This window comes from Cyprinus carpio, chromosome B7 (genome assembly GCF_018340385.1).
Source record: "Cyprinus carpio isolate SPL01 chromosome B7, ASM1834038v1, whole genome shotgun sequence".
In the NCBI taxonomy this organism is placed as follows: domain Eukaryota; kingdom Metazoa; phylum Chordata; class Actinopteri; order Cypriniformes; family Cyprinidae; genus Cyprinus; species Cyprinus carpio.
The window spans coordinates 17023975-17045577 of NC_056603.1; the positions used below are offsets into that span (position 1 = coordinate 17023975).

At 36.6% G+C, this 21603-nt stretch overlaps 3 protein-coding genes across 5 annotated transcripts in view; 1 reads left to right on the forward strand and 2 right to left on the reverse strand.

Moving 5' to 3' along the window:
• Positions 1-2364: 2364 nt before the first annotated feature.
• Positions 2365-4592, forward strand: LOC109088835 (intelectin-like). The gene is made up of 6 exons (XM_019102963.2): positions 2365-2515; positions 2592-2839; positions 2975-3133; positions 3261-3381; positions 3829-3932; positions 4099-4592. The coding sequence occupies exons 1-6, from the start codon at positions 2365-2367 to the stop codon at positions 4249-4251; spliced, it is 936 nt and encodes a 311-aa protein (XP_018958508.2). The 3' UTR covers positions 4252-4592.
• A 1044-nt stretch (positions 4593-5636) lies between these two features.
• On the reverse strand, positions 5637-10370 carry LOC109088845 (annexin A2-like). Its single transcript, XM_042727583.1, has 13 exons — positions 10265-10370; positions 9417-9471; positions 9138-9231; positions 8241-8335; positions 8009-8122; positions 7508-7598; positions 7348-7427; positions 7124-7183; positions 6842-6935; positions 6664-6759; positions 6296-6354; positions 6036-6158; positions 5637-5918 (listed from the first exon to the last, which is right to left on the reverse strand). Exons 2-13 carry the CDS (start codon positions 9465-9467, stop codon positions 5859-5861), a joined length of 1017 nt encoding a protein of 338 aa, XP_042583517.1. The 5' UTR covers positions 9468-9471; positions 10265-10370; the 3' UTR covers positions 5637-5858.
• Positions 10371-12392: 2022 nt separating this feature from the next.
• LOC109088853 (nuclear receptor ROR-alpha B) overlaps positions 12393-21603 on the reverse strand; it is a 37023-nt gene continuing 27812 nt past the window's right edge. For all 3 annotated transcript variants that reach the window (XM_042727585.1, XM_042727584.1, XM_042727586.1), the window contains 9 exons: positions 21016-21101; positions 19844-19985; positions 18251-18667; positions 17539-17660; positions 17042-17174; positions 16826-16933; positions 16628-16738; positions 15434-15546; positions 12393-15295 (listed from right to left, as the gene is read on the reverse strand). In XM_042727585.1, the coding sequence (XP_042583519.1) occupies positions 15131-15295; positions 15434-15546; positions 16628-16738; positions 16826-16933; positions 17042-17174; positions 17539-17660; positions 18251-18667; positions 19844-19985; positions 21016-21101 (1397 nt within the window). In that variant the 3' untranslated portion in view covers positions 12393-15130. The remainder of the gene's footprint in view (positions 15296-15433; positions 15547-16627; positions 16739-16825; positions 16934-17041; positions 17175-17538; positions 17661-18250; positions 18668-19843; positions 19986-21015; positions 21102-21603) is intronic.

The following is a 21603-nucleotide window of genomic DNA, read 5'->3' on the forward strand; positions in this document are numbered from 1 at the left end:
CTTGAATGGTTTTGGGACGTGACCTAAAGATAACGACGATTTAATAATATTGAGAAGCATTTTTTCTGCTACAGGTAGCAACTCTTTCAGTAATTTAGTGGGTACAAGATCTAATAAACATGTTGTTGGTTTAGATGCAGTGATAAGTTTATTTAGCTCTTCCTGTCCTATAGTTGTAAAGCACTGCAGTTTATCTTTGGGTGCGATGGATAAAACTAAAGTATTAGATGCTGTGGAATCTACATTTGTTATTGTATTTCTGATGTTATCTATTTTATCAGTGAAGAAATTCATAAAGTCATTACTATTTAACTGTGAGGGAATATTTAGATCGGGTGGCGTCTGGTTATTTGTTAATCTAGCCACTGTGCTAAATAAAAACCTTGGATTGTTTTGGTTGTTTTCTATGAGTTTGTGGATATGCTCGGCCCTGGCAGTTTTTAGAGCCTGTCTATAGCTGGACATACTGTTTTTCCACGCAATTCTAAAAACTTCCAAGTTAGTTTTTCTCCATTTGCGCTCAAGACTACGAGTTTCTTTCTTGAGAGAGTGGGTATTACTGTTGTACCGTGGCACAGTTGTTTTTCTCTAACCTTTTTCAATTTGATGGGGGCAACAGCTTCTAATGTATTAGAGAAGATAGTGCCCATGTTGCTAGTCATTTTGTCTAGTTCATGTGTATTTATGGGTACACAGAGCAGTTGAGATAAATCAGGCAGGTTATTTGCAAATCTGTCTTTGGTGGCTGGACCAATAGTTCTGCCCGGATGATAACGCGAAGCTATATAGTTATTGTCATCAATACGCAAAATGCACGATACAAGGAAATGGTCAGTAAACATCATCACTTTGAGGTACGATATCTATGTCAGTAAGATCGATTCCATGCGATATAATTAAATCTAGCGTATGATTAAAACGATGAGTGGGCCCAGTGACATTTTGCTTTACTCCAAAACAGTTTAATAAGTTAGTAAACGCAAGTCCTAATGCATCATTTGTATTATCAATATGAATGTAAAAATCTCCGAAAATGAGCGCTTTATCAGCGGGTAAACCAACAGGTCTGAGAGGAAATCTCCAAATTCTTTTAGGAATTCTGTATATGGCCCTGGTGGTCTATACACAGTAGCCAGAGAAAGAGATACGATAGATTTCTTTTGCATATCTGACAGTGTAACATTAAGCATAAGTATTTCAAATTATTTAAACCTGTATCCTGTTTTCTGGGTAACATTGAGAATATCACTGTATATTGTTGCAACACCTCCCCCACGACCAGTCTGACGGGGCTCATGTTTTTAACAGTAGTTTGGTGGAGTAGACTCATTTAGACCAATATAGTCATTTGGTTTGAGCCAGGTTTCAGTCAAGCAGAGTACATCAAATCTATTATCTGTGATCATTTCATTTACAATAACTGCTTTGGTTGTGAGTGATCTAATGTTTATGAGCCCAAAACTTTAAAAATTTTTTTTGTTCATTTATTTTATGTTTTTCTGGTTTAATCACGATAAGATTTTTTCTAGATCCTACATTAAATTTATATTTTGACCTCACTATTCGGGGAACAGACACAGTCTTAATAGATTGGACAGCGCAACTACTTCTAACATTTAAGCGGGTAGGACAAAAAGCCATCATAGCAGTTATTTGAGAATTGGCTTACTAGTCAAATGGAGCGTAGAGTCCTGGAGATGTTGTCCGACAGGAGTTCTGCTCCGACTCTGCTTGGGTGCAGGCCATCAGCGCGAAAAAGCCTAGGACGCTCCCAGAAAAGATTCCAATTATTAACATTATTATGCTTTTTTTACTACATACATTTTAAAATTCCATTTGTATGGTGCAAGAACTCTTACGTTTGTTTCTTGTCTTCTCTCTTCTGAGTTTGCGATCACTGTCGAGGCTTCTGTCTTCTGGGTGAGTCAGAGAATAAAGCTCAGGGATATAGGCTATGCTACTTAGGCCTATACCAAGTATTGAGTGCATAACTGAACATAATTATTTGAAGGTTGACTTTTTTTGTATTAAAAACACTTTTCTTTTATTGGTCGAATGAAATATGCAAATTTTTTGAGATAGGAATTTGGGGTTTTCATGAGCTGTATGCCAAAATCATCAGTATTAAAACAATAAAAGACCTGAAATATTTCAGTTGGTGTGCAATGAATCTAAACTATATGAAAGTTTAATTTTTATCATTACATTATGGAAAATAATGAACTTTTTCACAATATGCTAATCTTTTGAGAAGGACCTGTAGGCCTAGTTGAGCCAAAAGCCCTATTCGCATGGGATTAGTATTACCTGTTGACCTCCAGTCATTTGTAATAATTGCAGAGGTTGTCTGTGATATAAATCTTAATGTCTCACATTTTAGTGGATCAACAAGAAGTGCCATATATCAAAACTGGTGATACCAAGGCCAATCTTGAGGATGCAATACTTCAGGGCAGAATTAAATATGCTGCTCGAAGCTGCAAGGTACTGCATGAAAAGTATCAGGTTTATGATGGTATGCTTATTTTATGTTAATATTTTATCTTAAGCAACAACTGTGGTTAAGTGACTCAGGAATGCTTTTCATGCAGATGGTCTATACTATCTGAACTCATCAAGAGGAGTCCTTTATCAGACGTTTTGTGATATGACCACTGCGGGCGGCGGCTGGACGCTGGTGGCCAGTGTTCATGAAAACTACATGAATGGAAAGTGTACTGTTGGCGATCGCTGGTCTAGTCAACAGGGCAGTGACCCAAATCGGCCTGATGGTGTTGGGACATGGGCAAACACAGTCACATTCGGAACAGCAGAAGCCTCTACAAGTGATGACTATAAGGTATTTTTAGTACATTTATGGTTTTACAACCCTTGTTAAATATGAGCAACATAAAGGACACAAAGATGCTAGACAGACAATCAAAAGATGTTTATGAGGAATTTGAAATGACAGTTTGTTTCCTTTATGTCACAGAATCCTGGATACTATGACATTGCAGCAAAAGATGTGTCTGTGTGGCATGTTCCTAATAATAATAATTTGGAACTGTGGTCTGCTACCTCCCTCCTGCGATACCACACTGAAAATCACTTCTTAAACCTCTATGGAGGAAACCTTTTCAATTTATTCAAGGTCTGAAAAACTTTGACACCAGTTTTGAGTTTGAAACATTCACAAAAATATAGTTGAAGACAACTGTTTTGTGAAATTACTAAAACAATGAATTTTTCATTCACTGAATGACTATTAATTTTCCCAGAAATTCCCTGTGAAGTTTGGAATAGGGGCCTGCATCACTGATAATGGACCTGCTGTTCCAATAGTGTATGACACTGGAAACTTGGATTTCAACAGAAATCTGTATGGTCCCAATTCAAGAAGTATGGCAATATTTTTCAAATATAAGAAAGTGGCTGCATCAATAGACCTTATAGTCAGGGTAGAACCATATTTAATTTTGACAGGAACAAAAACAAGGCTGTGAAGGATAGAAGTGCAATGAATTCAATGCATTGCACTGTTGTTTTACAACAATTCCCCAGTTCAGCTGACAAAACTTCTTTCCAGAAAAAAAAAAAAAAAAAACTTTTGGTAGACAATACGAAAATTGTGAATTGTGATGTAGGAGCATTGTTAAGAATTTAAATCCTTCCCTCACAGCCTCATTTTCATTGGCGTTACCCGTTAAATTCAATATGCCATCTAACCTCACTAAGGTCTATTGACAGTCAGAAAATCTGTTTTATTCAGTGATGGTGTACAATTATAGCCATGTCATGTGTGCATGAACCTATCATCATCTGTGATATATTCTGTGCACTTTCCAGCAAATTTTGAGCCTGGATTCATCACATTCAGAGTCTTTAATACTGAAAGGGCAGCTTTGGCTCTTTGTTCAGGTGTCAAACCAACCGGCTGTAACACTGAACATGTGAGTTAAAAGAATATTCTGGATTATTTAAATCAGTGTCTTTGGACAGCATTTGTGACATGCTGTTAATCACAACATAATGCATTGATAGTAATACATGAACAATGGTAATAAATCAAGTGCATAGGTGTGTTTTGTTGTTAGTAATGCACTCATATTGTTGCAGTTCTGTGTTGGTGGAGGTGGACACTTTCCTGAGGCAGCTCCTAGACAGTGTGGGGACTTTGCGAGTTTCGACTGGGATGGCTATGGTACTAATGCAGGATGGAGTGCTTCCAGAGAGATAACTGAAGCAGCTGTGCTGCTGTTTTATCGCTGACACCCTGATCAGTGTAAAATCGCCAGCTTCCTTCCCTTCTTTCCAAGTTTTTCTACACTGATTAATACTTAAATGTATCATACACAATTATTTGTGCAAATAAATTTCTTTACTATATATATATCATTTATATTGGTCTGTTATCTATGAATGCATTTGTGATAGGTGATTGTAACTAAAAGAACAACCTATCAGATTATCCATTTTTAGAGCTTCTGCTAGTTAATATCTAACACCACTTCTAAATGTTATGGGTTTCTTTTTACAACTGTTCAAAAGTTAAATACATTATACCAATGTACAATGTTTAAATAAAACCAGTGGGTAGTCAATACTGTTCAGACATCAGAGTCAGAATTTCCTTGTTTAACTTTGTATTTCCCATCATCTTCCCTGACACTCATCAGACCTCGTCACCAACTCTATGAATAGAACACACACTTAGCCACTGGTTTATAGATACTACAGACCACTTACTGTAACTGTTTGATGATCCTGTGTTTTTGGAATTGCTAATCCAGTTACCTCATTCAAGTCAGAGCTGTTTTATCATACTAGATAGATTTGAAAGTTATGTTATAATGCTACTATGCGGTCGTCACCGGTCTAGTAAAACACACGACATATTAAAACGTCTTTGGTGTTTCCATGTTTTCCAAAAAACAAAACAAGAACGGAAATCAAGGGTGTGTGACGTCATTGGCAGGCAACACAATGACACTATGGACACGGTCCGTGTCACTAGATAAAATTGCTTATTTCTTAATACCTGGTCTGGTTTTTACTTGGTTTTCTAATCATAACAAGAATATGACTCCCTGGCTACATCTGAAAAAATAGATGTTATTAGAACTGTAAATGCTCAACATGTTTGATGTGAATACTTCAGCAATATTCTCACTGTTTGAATTAAATAAACCATCCTCAGTCTGGTTGACATACTGTAAGCACCCCCTTTCTCAAAGGCTACTTGTTTAGATATGAAGCATATATCTGAGGATGTGCTGCCCATGGAAGCTAAAAGCCTGACCTCTCACATTGTAATGCCACAATTCTCATGAAAGCGTGCATTTGGATTCTGTGTTACAAAGATAACCTGCATTGTATCACTACAAGATAAAAAAAAGTCAAGCTAGTAGATCCCCACCTCTGTTGTTATTTGAGACTGAGAATGAGCAAATGGAAAACATAAAATGTTGAATAACGCATAATTAAGTGTATCATAGGAGGATGGTTCATAAAAATGAATATATATAGGTGTGTGTGTGTAAAATAAACATTTTTTGGAACGACAGGAATGACTGTAGTGACCTCTAGTGGTGAAGGAGTTCTCAAATAATTTGTTCTGACAAATCGTACCCACATCACATTTTTAAAACCACAAGTACTTAGAAGTGTTTTATTAACATCAACAACAATTAAAAAAAATCTTATTTTTAAAATTCTTCATTCTGTATTCCTTTGAGTGAAATGTGTTCAGTTTAAGTAATAGTACACAATAATCAAACATAAGAAAACACAAAGCATGCTTATAATAATACTGTTTTTAACTAATCGTTTCAGAAAGTCTTCACTGCTGGACATGAGCAGCAGAAGATTACAGATGTTTAGTCATCTCCTCCACAGAGGTTCAGTAGAGCTCTCTGGTAGTCACCCTTGGTGTGCTCCTGAGGAGAAATAGAAAACGAGATTTTTTATTGTTGGTATGCTAAGAGCAGAAAGAAGAGAAGAGAGAGGTAAATAACGGAACAAATAAGAAAGAAAAGAGACAAATGGAAACTTACAAAAATTGTCTGGTACAGAGATTTTCCAAAATTCTTCTTAAACTCTGAACGGACCTTCATGAGATCAACTTCACAGCGGGAGACGATGATGCGGGTTATGACTTTCTCTTTAACACTTTTACTCTGCAAACATCAAAATCAAAATGTTCATTATAGACACACTTTTTCCATAGAAGAAACAACTGATCAACACAACTCAAAATCAGCCAAGGCCACCTCTTTACATGTCAAATGTCACACAGTCAAAATTAGATATTCACCTTCATAGCATCACTGAGTCTGCTGGCAAAATACAGATGCTTGTTCTCCAAGCACTCAACTGTAGAAAGACAGAGATACATTTTAGGACATGGTTACATGTTCTGTTTTTCAGACTTTGATAGGAGTCTCTCTTCAGTTCTGCTCTGGGTTCTTGCCACATGCATTTCCACAGGGCTTTCCACGAAATGTTCCTCACCAAACAGCTTGTGATTATGTTAATAAGAAATGAAGAAGGGATTCCCAAGGAAAGCGCGAGAGTGTGAAAGAGTAATTGAGCAGACAGGCACAACCATCATCAAAACTGCCATACATCTCTATATCCAAGTGTTCTGACAGCTTAAGTGAAGAACCGACAGCTGATAGATACCTAGTGTGAGGAAGGATTTTTCCAGATCTCCCTTCACCTCCTTTCGAATGCTCTCCTTAATGTCATATGGGCTGTATCTCTTGTACCTTTCAAACACTGAGAAAAAGAGGTGCTGGTTATGTTGTTGCACAAATAATAATGGAAACTGACTTCAGATACAGCTCTGTTCAGGTGTCACCTTTCTGCAAGTGTGGGACACTTCTCTCAGAGAAGATTGAAATCCAGGTGGTCACATCAGTTCCTTTTCTCTTCACTCCAGCATCATAAAGAGCCTAAATATTTTTATAATTGACAAAAGATTACAAAAAGCAACTTTTTGTTGTTCCAGCATTCTTAACATGGGTAATTTGAATGCACAATGGTTTACGATCATAATATTATTTTAATCATGCTGAACAAATACACTGTCACTATGACTGTGAATCACTTGAATTTCCTCAGGTTAAAGGGCTCTACTCACTCTTGCATCATTGTCGATCTTCTCGTAGTCCACCACGTTGCTCGGCTCATCTCTTTTGGCCTGTGAACATGAATCAAAAAAGTGTGAGTACTGTACAGCAATGCAGAATCTGCAGTTTGCAAACTATATTGGTGGTTAAGAAATGACCTGTTGCACATTGTGCAACAAAGTGGAATCTGATCATAATTACCACAAATAACTGTTATAGTAATCTATTAAGTTACCTGTACAAGGGCCACGAGCAGCTTAGCGACATCACCAGATGTGTCTCCAGAAACATCTTTCTCCAACTCCTTCTTAAACACTGCAAGAAAAATAAGAAAGGGACATGAATACTAACATATGTGTGCTTTTTATGCCTTTTTAAGGGCCAGCATCACTCACTCTCTCGGTAAACCTTTTTGATTTCCTTGAGCTCTTCATTGTTGCGGGAGCAGACAATTTCAGTAAGACTCTCCTCATCAGTGCCCAGACCCTGCAAAAAACAATAACTGTCACATGAATACAGTAATATTTGAATACACTACTGTCCAAAAGTCTGGGGTCAGTAAGACTTTTGTTTTGTGTTGTTTTGAAAAAACATAATTATGCTTTTATTCATCCTTTATTCAGGATGAATTAAATTATTTTCATTTCAAATAAATGCTGATCTTTCATTTCATAATATTACAGTTTTTACTGTATTTTGTTCAAATAAATGCAGAATTGGTGATCATAAGAGAACAAACTTTTGATCAGTAGTGTAGGTTATTTTATTCATGCTATTCATACATTATTCAGAAATTATTATTAAATATGGAGAATGAGTTTGATTTTGATACTACGGCAGAAAAGTGCAGTAAACAAGCAGCGTCCATAAACAATTACAGATCTATGTAAACATACCTTCATTGATGATTTCAGTTCAGAAGCGTCATATTGTGCTGTACTCTTCATCAACCCTAGAATCAAATGCTCCAAAGAGCCTGAGAGCGCCCCCTTCAGGGCACTTACCAAATCCTACAACACAAATAGTGTCAGGTTGTTTAGAACTTTGAAACGCGATATTTTTTATAGCTATATATATCAGTGTACTTTATAAAGGTAAGCTAATCAGTTTTTTAATTATGGTGTTTACCTTCTTTGCCCGTTTTTCATACTCAAACGCAATTTCGCTCCTTTGTGAGCAACTGCGTTTTGTCAGAATGTCAATGATCGTCTGCTCATCAACACCTGAGAGAATAAATGATAGGGATTAAAGAAAGAAAGCCATAGAGCATCATTAAGATAAGGACTAATTGCACCTTTTTATTTCCTAGTATAAAATCATTAAATAGTCCTCAGCTAATAAGAGACACTGACACTACTGGCATACATATGTGCAATCAAACTCATTCACACACTTAGCCCTGCTATTCATTAATGAGCAGAGTACTACAGCATCATAGTGCTTATCTAACCAGGCAGTTTAACACAAACACATTTTATTTAGCCTCTATTGAATTAAAATCATACATATATTTTAAGATTCTGCCCAAATACTTACAAGACACTGACTCATATTTGGCAGTTACCACTAATTATTGACAGTTCGATTTCAACAGAGAAGGGCTCACCAACCATTCTACCTTGATTAAGTGTAAAAAGTAGAATTTCCATGCAGGCCTGAAAAATGGAAATTGACAAGGAATTTGTTTTCGTGACAGAAGCTTCTGCAGTGCAACAGAATGACAGTGACAGAACAAAAAACACATAATAAAAAATATAAAAATACAAATAAGTAGGTAAGGAATAACAATATACAAATTGACAATTGTATGTGCAGGTATGATTAAGAGTCTTAAGACACCACACATCCTGTTTAAGGTAGTTAAGCAAATATAGGCACTGTAAAAGGCACTGAAACAAATATTTCAGTGAAACAGTTATGAAATGCCACTGGGGACTCTTTTTTGTGTTCCACTAGAAATATAATCTGTGGTGCAAAATCAAATCTACAGATTCCAATGCAAATGTTTATTGCACCATCCTTTACCTTTGGTTTTGATGGCTGTCTCTATTTTGGCCGCATCCTCCTCTGGGTTAAAATCATAAACTGGGACCACTGTAGGGCATTTAGGTTCTCTCTCCTGAAAATACATCAAGAAAATTTAGATATAGAAATATAATATATAATATATAAAATATTATGGATAGAATAATAAAAAAAACATACAAACAATCTTAATAGCCACTTTAATGTACAAAGAAGTGTATTTTGTTTTGTTGAATTTGTGATAATACTACATTTTATGTTACAACTGTAATGACTTACCCCTCCATAACTCAATGTAAGTTTTGTCAAAATCTCAGACACTAAAGCCATTTTCCTGCAGAGGACAGAGAACACATGCAATCATCCAAGTTGAACAATGAGTAGATGAAACAGGAGATACAATCTGTGCTTAAAGCCACTGTTAAATACAACCTCACCCTTCCTTTCAAAGGTCTAAGTGATTGTTGTCATAGATACAGTGATTAGTAGGACTGTGTAGATAAAGGCCCAGTTCAGTTTCATCACAAGCAATAATGCAAGTCAATAACCATTTTACTGCCCTTAAAGGGGTCACAGAGAAAGCTATTTCTCATGGTATTATTAAAAAAAGACTGAAAAGCTTTTTGTTGTGCTGTTGTCCCTTAGCAACACTACAGCGGTTAAACTTCCCCTACAGTACTAACAGGAAATCATTTGTACTCTGTACTATACATTACGAGATGAGCTGTGGAGGGTTTGCTGGAACTTTGTTCAGGCACACCCAGACACACACCCTGTACACATTCCACAGACAACTAAATCTCTGACCATCACACACACACACACACACACACACACACACACACACACACACACACACACACACACACACACACACACACACACACACACACACACACACACACACACACACACACACACACACACACACACACACACACACAGCAAGACCAATACAGCTCTTTCTGCAGATTAAACAGGACTAGAAAACTGAAGCAGTACAATCCGCAATAAAAATGTGATAATGCTAGTCTTTTGGTTTATACTACAGCAGTCCTGTCGAGAGTTGCAGTTCATGTTTTTCAGTCTAATCAATGGCGAATCACCACAGAGGACCAGAGTCTTACCTGAGATGCTGTGGAGAGTGAAGGTGTAGCGGTGGAGTTCCAGTTGTATCTCTGTGTATGGGATTACCTTTTAAATGCAGTCAGCCAATGACTCACCGTCTCCACCTATCAACCCACACCTACACCCACTCAAGATGAAGACCCAAACGTTTCTTATTAGTTATTCATTTACTGGGCTACACATTCCTTACAAACTGTACTGTACATTTTTAAAGGAAACGTATAAATGACAACTACCATCAAAAATATCTTTTTTAGTTTCATAAAAAAAAAAAAAATCATATTTCTGGTCGCATTTTGGAAATGTTGTTACATACAATGAAAATGAAAACTAAGAAAATGTGAAACGGGAGAAATTTCCCAAATTGTCCACATGTAAATCTCTTCAGGTAAATTGACTCATTCATTTTAAAATATGTAGTCTGTGTCATTATTAATGACTTGAGGATTTGGCAACTGTGATTTCACAAATTTGATACATACATCCATAAATAGTTTTCCTAATTTCTGACATCACAGCTGCAGGCATGTGCATGAATTTCAGTTATTCAGCATGTATGTATGTACAATATGTGTTTAAATTACATGGCAAAACTGTCAGTTTGAACGCAAATGACATTATGTTGAATGTTGAGAAATAGTGGTGTGAGGTAACCCTACCCACGACTGTTCCTGACGGAGAGGATATGAATTACATGTATGTGTGGTGTAAAAAAAAAGCAGCATAGCAAGAAAAGAAAAAAAAATCTATATCTTTAAACCTAAACTATAACCAGGAATATAAAAAACATGCATCCTAAAACTAAAGTAGGTTTCTAAAATGTATCATTTGATTAACATTACCTGTTGGTAATGTTCCATTAGTTAAACATTCCTCAATGTTTAATACATTCTGAAAACATATTCAACTACATGACAATAACAGTAATGACAATGCACCATGCAGTTTAATTGATTATGCAATCATTTAGAATGAAAAAAAAAAAACCCCTCAATGATTCATAACGTTATTGAGAATTAAGTAGTAAACACATTTGGCTTGCTATTAAAAATGTAGGGGATAAAACCACCATCAAGTCCTTCTCTGATGTAATTATTACAGATTACAGATAGTCAAAAGAGTGAGTTAAACAGCTATTTATACATCTTTAGCAGGCTCAATATGTTCATTTGGATCTATATAGTATTAAACTGCTTCACACATGGTCTATGTGCAGTACTGGGAGATTCAAAGGACGTATGTTTGCTAAAGGTGGAGAAGTATTCCTCAATCAACAGAGTTTCTGCCAAAGTCTAACTGTGCACTTAGTCATAGCAGCAGTTTTATAGCGAGAGTAGATAGTACACTGACATCTACAAACACACACTGGCTTCCATGTTTTATGGGGACATTCCATAAGTGTAATGGTTTTATACTGTATTTTCTGTCCCCTAAATCCACCCCTCATAACATCAGCATTTTAGATTTTCCTAAAACTTAATTCTGTATGATTTATAAGCTGTTTTTCTTATGGGGAGCAAAAAACTGCCCCCACAAGGTCAAAATTTACTGGCATTACTATCATTGTGGTGATATTTGGTCCCCATAATGTCGGGAATACCAGATACACACACACACACACACTACTATAATCTGTTACAATTTTGTTCTTTGTGCCTTACTTAACTATATGCAAATAAAGCTAAGTGAGAGTGACTCTGTTACAGTAGCTCAGAATACATGTACAGTAAAAGTCCATCTTGCTATCATGTGTTTCCTCAGTGTTCTAGACTTGCATCCATGGCAACGCATGCAACAAGCACTGAGCAATGACATTCCATAATGAGGTGATTCATCGCATACACATAAATAAGGGTCAGTCCCTTGATAGCAAATACCATCATTACTCAAAAGTGTTACAACACTTATAGACCGGAAGCAGACCATTTCAGTTGACACAGTTGCTTCAGTACAGAACAAAATTATTATAATTTTTTTCTGTGCATATAAGACCTGTTTCTAGTTTAAATTGCTGTAGATTGTGTTCATATAACTCATTTAAGGCCATCAAAATTGCTGAAGCTGACCTAGAATTAATGAACTAACTGGTCATAGAACAGACAGCAATAGAAAAAATGACAACTGTAATTTTCATCACAAGCTGTGGGATTTTTTTTATTGTCATCAGCACGTTCAACACACTATTTGTCAATGTGTGACATGCGTCTTTAATAAAAGTAATTTAGGGGGTTAAACCTCTAAATACAAAAATCACAACATTAGATGAAAACTGTATTTCAAAGAAACAATACTTTTGCATTTTTGTACAGGTGTATATACAAAACAAAGGCAAAATACCTCAAATCGAACAAATAGGAAGAAATGGACTATTTCTACAGATCTACTGGAGAACTAGTTGAAGAGTGCTTTGTGGATTAAATCAAAAGGAGACCACTGGTTAATCTGTTAAAAATGAAGGATGGAAAAATATACAGAGGAAAAACCCAAGTCTTCAAAACAGAAGGACGTTTTTCTTCAGTACAAACTGTGATCCACTCAAATGATTAGCATTACTCACAAATTAGCATATTATGGTGTGTATATCATACAAAACATTTGGTCATTTGTCAGTGAAAGTATGACAACCTTAAAAGGGACTGTGTTGCTGTAATACTCGTCTTAACATATACATAGAAAGATTAAGTACTCATGCCCCAAAACCAAAGCAAGAGAAAAATACAATACTGCCTTAGTGATGGACATTTAAAGAATAATTGGCAAATTAAAGAAAGAACATTCCAGGCCTCTGGACTAGCACACAGATAACACCACACATTACACATGTCATAATAATAAACAGCTATAACTCTTACTGAACATTGATTAGATCAGAAATCAATGCATTTAATCGATGAGAGTGTAAGAAATTAATTTGCTAACCATTTAAGTGCCATAATACTTCTTTAATAGCCAACCAAAAAGTTTGATAGAACCAGCACAAACAGTGGAACTGAGGATCGCTAAAAAGATATTCACAGAGAATACACAGGCCTAAATCAGGTCTCTAAAGAAATGGGAAAGGGGTAAAGACATCAGGACGTGGGAGAGGCCAAACCAAGCCAATTTCAAGCCAAACAAAAACATGTGACAAAGTTCTGCATTTAAAGCGTTTGCATGCAATTTTCGTTTTCAAAACATGATTATGCCATTATTATTGCTTTCTGCTCAGTATTATTTTGGATAATTCTTCATTTACACACCTGACCCTGATTCTCGAAGAGGACAATTTCATAATATTTCACTACTTTTTAAACATTGTTTTTCAAACGACTGTACTATAACGCCGTCCCCTTGCAGTTACGGACACGTTTACTCTCCTCCTCAACTATAAAACAATAGTTTCCCTGAGCAGTCCCAAAATACCCTTTTATGAGGTCAGATATTTGATGGATTGTCTTTCACGGAACAGATACAAACAAGAATACTACAGGTAAAGCAGTGCCAGCCCTTACAAAAAACATTAAACTGAGATGTCAGATCAGAACATCTTTACTAAGGTTATTGCTTGTCCTTGTTTGTAGGCTGCATGCTAAATGCATTCAATTTGGTTCAAACGTGCGTGTTGAAGGGGCACAAAAATATTGACACAAAGATCCAACATCTTTTAAAAAACAAGCCTGTGTACACAGCTGCAAGTTAAAGAAAGAAAAAAATAAGTGACCGTTTTTATTCTCTCCTCTTCCCTGATGAGCTGCATTACTAGATGCAAAAAACGTATAGACGTTTCTCAAAAAGGGTCAGTTAGGAAAACCGCCTCCAATCCTCATGACATTTAATACGAACTGCTAGATCCCCTGGAATGTCAACACATGCTCCTGATCGGTCAATCATCGCTCCACTCGGCTCACTTTGACAGAAATCTAATCACAGAATCACTATGGCACAACAGGGTGTCACACCACCATCTAGACAACGCGAGCTGGCTTTAAAAGACAGAGATTTAACAAAACACAAACAAGTATTTCATATCTTACCGATCTAAAATAACAGCATGTTCCTTCAGGTTTTTTTTTTTCTTTTCACAAATAAAATTGAAATCGTTTATTGCTGGGAAAAACACAAAGTGCTACCTTTCGTTAGGTTCTACACATCATACATTGCATGATTTAACTAACCATATAACAAGAATATATGCACGTATTTGAGCTCACTGCCTCAGAACATGCCATTTGATCGTAAAAGTTTCAGTACGATAGTGATTCAGGTCTCATAGTTTGAGTCCCATGTCATGCCTCGTCCACTGTCTTCTCCTGGAGCTGGGGCAGTGGTTTCGCCAAATGATGTCCCTGCTGAATGTGTGTATGCTGGAAGAGGTCAGTAAAGGGCAGTGCTGTGATGTTAGCACCAACGTGGGCTGTTCATTGTGGCACCAGAGAAAAAAGACAGGGATTTCAGCTCTAGACGTTCATTTCCTGTCTTCGTCTACCCCAGCCAGACACCTCGTTACTGTCTATGGCCAGTAGAGGGCGATGCTGGTGCGGTCAAATGCAGTGGGCGTTTCCGCTGAGATCTCATGCAGTCAGAACAGGAGGCTGAAAGATGAAGCTGTGGCGTGGAGGAATGCTCTGATGCACATTACAAGACATCACCAGTTTTCTTTCCCCTCGCATCTGAAGTTTTATAAAGGACTGCCAGCCTTCTGGTGCATGGCCAATGGGGGCAAGTTCAAAGTGTGGCTGGACTCTGAGAAGTGCTTTGTGAGAATGAAGTGTACATGAACTGAGGCTGAAGTGAGCTTAGAGTTCTTGTCAGCATGTTAGTATTATCTCTCTCTCTCTCTCCATCTCTTTTTTTCTGAATCTGTGCAGTATTAGCATAAGTCTCTATCAGGCCTCCTGAGGCAGAACCTGCTCAAAGTCTGAGCCAAACAGCTCCTTATAGAGTGGAGGGAAGCGCGTGTGGACCGTATCTGGGTAAAGAGCTCTGAATGTGCTCAGTTTTTCCATATGGCGACGGCATAACATCCGAATGGTGGACACTTTACAGACAAGCTGAGGGGGGACAAGCAGAACATCAGAATTGGTTGTTCCAAGGCAGTTCTTAAGAGAAATTTGACTTGGGAAACAGTGATCAGATGAGTAAATATAACTAGTTTCTACAAAGTTAACCGCAAACATGAGTATATATACCTTTGCGAGAATTCCCTCATCCCTCTGGTTCTTCTGCAGGAGGTTCTGGAGGGCAATCTTGATCTTCTGCTGGAGTTTCTCCACTCTGGTCTTCTCCTGCAGCCAGGAGCGATCTACACACACACGCACACAGTGTTCAGCAGAAAATTCGGATGAGTTGGAATTAGAATTGAACTGGTCACACCCCAAAGGATGAAAAATTGGAATTAGAGAAGGAATAATTTAATAAATTACAATTCAAGGAACATAAGTAATGCATTCTTAGAAATTAACCAGACCCCACTTTATATTAGGTGGCCTTAACTACTATTACTACTTGATTACTATTACTATACTTATTGTGTTCATATTGTATTGCAAAACACTTCTGGTGCTATTGAGGCAGGATATGGGTTCTGTAAGATTAGGGACATGTTTGGTGGTATGGGTAGGTTTAAGGTTTAAGTTATAGTTACAGTGTACCTATAAATGTAATTACACAAATTAGTTACAAATGTAATTTATGTAGGTTTAAAAAAAATGTAAGTACAATATAAAAACATGTATGTACACAATAAGTGCATTGTATCAAATTATTAATGTAAATGCAAGTACATAGTAGTTAAGTCCACCTAATATAAAGTGGGATCATGAACTGTTCTTCCACCCTGGTCCACAAAACTGAAGTTATGAAATATGATGAAATATACAAAAGTTTGGGGTTGGTAAGATTTTTTAAAATGCTTTGAAAGAATGCTCACCGGGATAATTTTATATGATCCAAAACACAGTAAATGCAGTAATACTGTGAAATATTATCATAATTTTAAATGACTCTTTTTCTATTTTAATATATTTTAAATGTAATTTATTCCTGCAGTCAGCAGTCATTACTTTTCATTTTTTTTGCATTTTTTGTAGGATTCATGCATGAAAAAAAAGAACAGCATTTTTTTTGATACAATTTGAAAAAACAAAACAAAAACAAAATACGTATGTAACATTCAAATTCAAACTGCAATTCTGAATCAAATTTGCTACTTCACTTCAAATTTAGGAACTGAATTGAAATGTAAAAGGCATTTTGATTTAATTATGATTTAATGACAGCCCCGATATTCAGAAAATGTACAATTAAAGCCTCTGCAAAATGGATGTGACTCCAACTCCTATCAGTGTATCTCTTTGTCATTGGCCTTGTTTTTCTTCCCTCACCTGCAGACATCAGCACGTATGCTGAAAACAGGCCGATCTCATCTTCACTGAGCTGTAGAGAGTTCAGGCTCTTCGCAAACTCAAACACAGAGCTGATAAGATCATCACAGCCTAGAAAAACATAAAAAACAGCGGTTAATGCTTTGCATTTCCATTTGCTATTTCCTTTAAAAGAGGAATCCAGCTCTTAATGCGCACCCAATGCTTTGAAGACCTCCGGCCCAGCATATTTGCTGTCAAAAAAGACAGTGTTGTTCTGGGAGTTATATGCCCGACACATCCTCACGAACACTACTTCTAAAGAACCTGAGAAGCAGAAAAACGCTCATTATTCAGTGGTTCTGCCACAGTTTGTCACTACTCTGATGCTGTTATGTGAACTTGGATATGTTTAGAGGTTTATATGAGGTGTACCTGCTTTGAGCAGCACGATCTGATCGTTCTGACACAGCTCCATGAATCCATCAATGCGCTTGGCAAACTCAACCACATACTGCACAGCTTCAGTGACTTTAACTGCACACAGCTGCCACATGTCCTCCTGAGACTAGATGGTGCAGAGAGAGGGTCTGTTAGTACACATACAGTACCTGATTATTCCTCTCAGGGATCATTCAAGTGCATCCATCCATCTTTCTGTCCATACATTTACATACAACGACAACAGAGAAATGTGGGGAAAACAATTGAAGTAATTAGTACAAACTTGTCCTGTTTTAAACTTTTTTTGTGCTTTATCAACCCCCACTAGTCATAATACATAGTATACAATGCTTTTAGTCACTTCCAGCTGTAAAATCCAGTGGTGGTTATGAAACCAATTTGGGACATTGAGATGATTTGTCTCATCTGACCACTCAAGATGTTAATATCAGGTGTACACACAGAGCCAAATAGACATAACCAAACACCTTCTTTTGGTACGCGTCCAGGTCGGCCTGTAAGACCGTCTGCCAGTTGCTGGGCTGTAGCTCTTCTCGAAGATACTGGCACGTCTCCATGTGAGACTTGCAGATGTTCTCTGACAGATGTTCTGTGTTAGAGACACACAAACAGAGTCAAACAGCTGGAGCTGACACACATTCCTGGGTTTGTGAAATGCACATCAGACATACTGAAGTTGTATATTATTGCCACATATTTTCTAAAACAAAACCATTAAGACTTATTTTAGTCAAAAAGAAAAAAAGTCCTGTGCTAGTATTTGAATGGTCTGTGTTAATGAGGCACTTCTTACTAATGACATGTTAAATGGGCCATGGAGGTGAGTTCACAGACCCCTGCTGTTTCAAACCCCGCAGCTGTCAATCATGCCCATAACGGCAGCATCCCATATAATTATGTAGGACGGCACTATGTAATTTCCTTTGATAATATTTTCTTTCTTTGCAATTACGTGCCAAATGATGCCAAAGTAACTAACAGCTAAAATGATTTAAAAAAAAAAGTAAAATATTCTGTCTTTGATATTATCTGTGTGTATTATATTCAATGCAATCTTCCATAATAATGACAAATAGAATACATTCTAAAATAAAATAAAAAAAAAATAACAATGAAAAATTAAAATTATAACTTTTAATATATATTTTTTGTAAGTGATTAGTATTATATAGTTGTTACCTAGCTCATTGTCAGTAGGTGAAGAGTCTCCATTGCTATAGCAACAATATTGATCTAAGCCTGAGTCCGAGCTGAGGTCGCACACAGGTTCTAGTTTAATGTCATCCATGTCTAGACCTGACTGGTCTGGAGAGGGCTGAATGTCTAGGTAAAATCCACCAATCGCTGAATCTGCCTTTTCCTCATCTGGGGTCTGACCATTCACGTATCCACTGAGGTCATTGGGGAGCTCTGTGACGCCATTGGTGGACAGGGCGTAAGAGGGCGTGAGTGGCTCCGCCTCTCCTGGAGGTTGAGGTTCCCGCCCCTTCTCTGTGTCATCACCCACTTTCTCCTCCTGCTGCTGTTGACGGTGTTTCTGAACCTCTGCGAACAGACTGTCCCTCTGCTTCTTAGACATCCGGCCGAATTTCACAGCTGTGAGTGAACGGTTTATCATTAATAATGCTAATATCATACTAAATGTCTAAAAGTATTGTTAACACTTTACAGTAAGGTCCCATTACACTGTAAAAAATATTATTTGTAAACAACTTGTAAATACAGAATACTGGAACATGTTTTACAAAAAAAGTTTTTTTTCATGCAATTTGGGTGTCCACACTAGACGCATAGAGACAGAATCAACAAAATATCACAGCCAATCAAAAGCGCTTGTGGGGGGGCTCTCTCTGGAAGCGCACAGCACTCGCAATTAAATGGATAAGTTTATAATATAATTCATAAATATCAAACCTTCATTAAATGTACATACTGAGTGACTGATACCATCTTTAGTATGCTTGTTGGATCACATTGAATTCACAGTTTTAACATGTTTGCTTTATTTTTAAGATCTGAGGTAAACTATCTATTGTTGTTTTCAGTATGGATATAAATGTCACGCAGTATGATATTCAAACTCACATTAGACACGTTTAACTTTGAATATAGCACATAATCACCTGAGAATTATCTACTGTCATAGTTTGTATGTCACAGCCGTGACGTCACGGAAATAGAAACCTTTCCTAAAATAGAAATTTCATGTCACCTTCGCAGCAACTTAGGACAAAAACTCCAGTTAATATGGAAAAAACCTTTTATCATTTAACTGTTTATTGTGCGTTTGTTACCTTAGGTCCATTAAATAATATGAAAATACATAAAACTTTGGATTTTATTAATGTACTAGTTAATGTTAATAAATGATAAATACATTTTTCAGTATGTTAACTAATGTAAGTAATGTTAAGTATTGTTAACAAATGGAACCTTATTCTAAAGTGTTACCAAAGTATCTAACCGGTTTGTTCATGGAATGAGGTTGTTAACAAGGTTAACAAGTAACTAGCCATGATTTGAACTTCTACTAAAAAGCAATGTGAAAGATACAATTGGAATGACTTACAAAATTTTCGAATAAATGCAAATACATTAGCATATGCCATTGCTTAATAGCATCAAAGCTCATGGTAAGTTTCTCTATGGAGAAAATGAAAGGTATTTTTACATTTAAAACCCTACTGTCACACTCTATACATCTCAGGAGAATTATATACACCAGCAGCCACATGCACATCACTCAGACTGCTGTGAGAGTTGAGAGCCTACCATCTCTTGACATGCCCACTGCTAAGCACTTCTGCAGGCGACAGTGCTGGCAGCGGTTTCTGCTGGTACGATCGATCAGACAGCTCTTCTGCCGAGGACATGAATATGACACAGTGCCCTGCTGACTCCTCCTGAAGAAACCCTGAAAGAGAGAGAGAGAGAGAACACAACAATAGGTCACCTCTAGCTTGCATCTTTGAAGTTCACATTGCAGCACATTTCAGAATGATTTATTAACTCTTCAATTAGTACTGTGACTAAACAGGGTTTTTAACACTGCATATTTCCATGCAAATAAGTGACTTTTAAAGGAATATGTCACAAAATGCGCATTTTTATGCCTCTCTTTCCAGTGCAGTGGTGCGTTATGGGAGCTCCAAATGAACTCATATGCATGAAGAATGCATGAAGTGTAAATGCCTCTAGAGCACTCTAGTGAGCACAAGCACCTTCTGTGCTGGTTCATGCCACACTCAGACAAGTATAAATAAGGCTTGGATGTGCATTGTGAGTGCAAAGCAGTGTGATTTTACTTTATTCGTAATTTTTTTTTCTGTAAATGGGAAACATTTTGGCCATTACAACATGACTGAAAGAGAAAAATTTGTGACAAAAATATTATACTATTTGTACCCGAAATAATAATAATCTACACCACCATTCAAAAGTTTAGGGTCGGAGGTTTCAGCATCATTACTTCAGTCTTCAGAGTCACATGATCCTTCAGAAATCGTTTTAATATACTGATTTGATGTTCAAGAAATATTATTATCAGTGTTTAAAACATTTGTGCAGCTTAATATTTTCATGGAAACCATTAATTTTTTTTTTTTAGAATTTTTTGCTTAACTGAAATTTTAAAACTGCATTTTTTTAAAAATTGAAATACTGTAATATTGTAAATGTCTTTAATGCTACTTTTGATTCATTTTATGCATCCTTGCTAAGTAAATCTATTTAAAAAACACTTAATGACCCCAAACTTTTGAATGGTAGTGTACAGTCTAAAAATTATGATCATGATCATAACAACCTCATGATTATAACAACCTTATAACAATAATACATTTAAAAAAACTCATAAAAAAACTCATAGATGCATTGGGATCTTGCTGACAAGACATAACTATGAGATGTGTGTGTGTTTTGTTTTGTTTTTTTGGTTGTCTTACCTTGCATCCCTCACATGTGATAACACCATAATGAATCCCTGATGATTTATCTCCACAGATTTTACAGGGAATACTCTCAATCTGAGCTACAAAGAGACAGAAACACACTTTCAGCAAAAAAAAAAAAAAAAAAAAAAAAAAAAAAAAAACATTTTGTCTTTGCTACAATATTTTCTCCTGTGTCAGCTTAACATGCAAAGACAGCTTTAATTAAGACATTTGTTAGTCATTTTCCTCAGGAACACTGATGCTTTTAACATTTCTCTGTTTGTTTGAACAGTCCAACATGCCCAACATAACACTGGCAGTGTGCTTGGGAAACTTGTTTGGAAAAAGTTGCAATTCAATTTAGAGCTGCAGAAAAGACTAAATGCAGGTATTTGAGTATAGGAGAACCATTATCAATCTCAAATCAATAGGACACATTGATAAAACACTGTTTGACAAAGCCCATCTGTTTTTGCTCTTTGAAAACACTCTTTTCTTCCTTTAAACTGATCAGTGAAGACCATAATCACATCAAGACTAATTCCACAGCTCCTGACCTTTGAGTTTGCTAATGCAGAGAGAACAAGGCCTGAGGTTTGT

What these genes read in the sequence shown, in the direction of transcription:
- LOC109088835 (XM_019102963.2), top strand. Translation starts at nt 2,365, where the DNA reads ATGTCTCACATTTTAGTGGATCAACAAGAAGTGCCATATATCAAAACT. An exon ending in AAAGTATCAGGTTTATGATG is followed by an intron (nt 2,516 to 2,591) that starts GTATGCTTATTT and finishes CTTTTCATGCAG; the next exon opens with ATGGTCTATACTATCTGAAC. An exon ending in CTACAAGTGATGACTATAAG is followed by an intron (nt 2,840 to 2,974) that starts GTATTTTTAGTA and finishes TTTATGTCACAG; the next exon opens with AATCCTGGATACTATGACAT.
- LOC109088845 (XM_042727583.1), bottom strand. Translation starts at nt 9,467, where the DNA reads ATGGCTTTAGTGTCTGAGATTTTGACAAAACTTACATTGAGTTATGGA. An exon ending in CAAAAAGGTTTACCGAGAGA is followed by an intron (nt 7,428 to 7,507) that starts GTGAGTGATGCT and finishes TTTTTCTTGCAG; the next exon opens with TGTTTAAGAAGGAGTTGGAG. An exon ending in CTCTGTACCAGACAATTTTT is followed by an intron (nt 5,919 to 6,035) that starts GTAAGTTTCCAT and finishes ATTTCTCCTCAG; the next exon opens with GAGCACACCAAGGGTGACTA.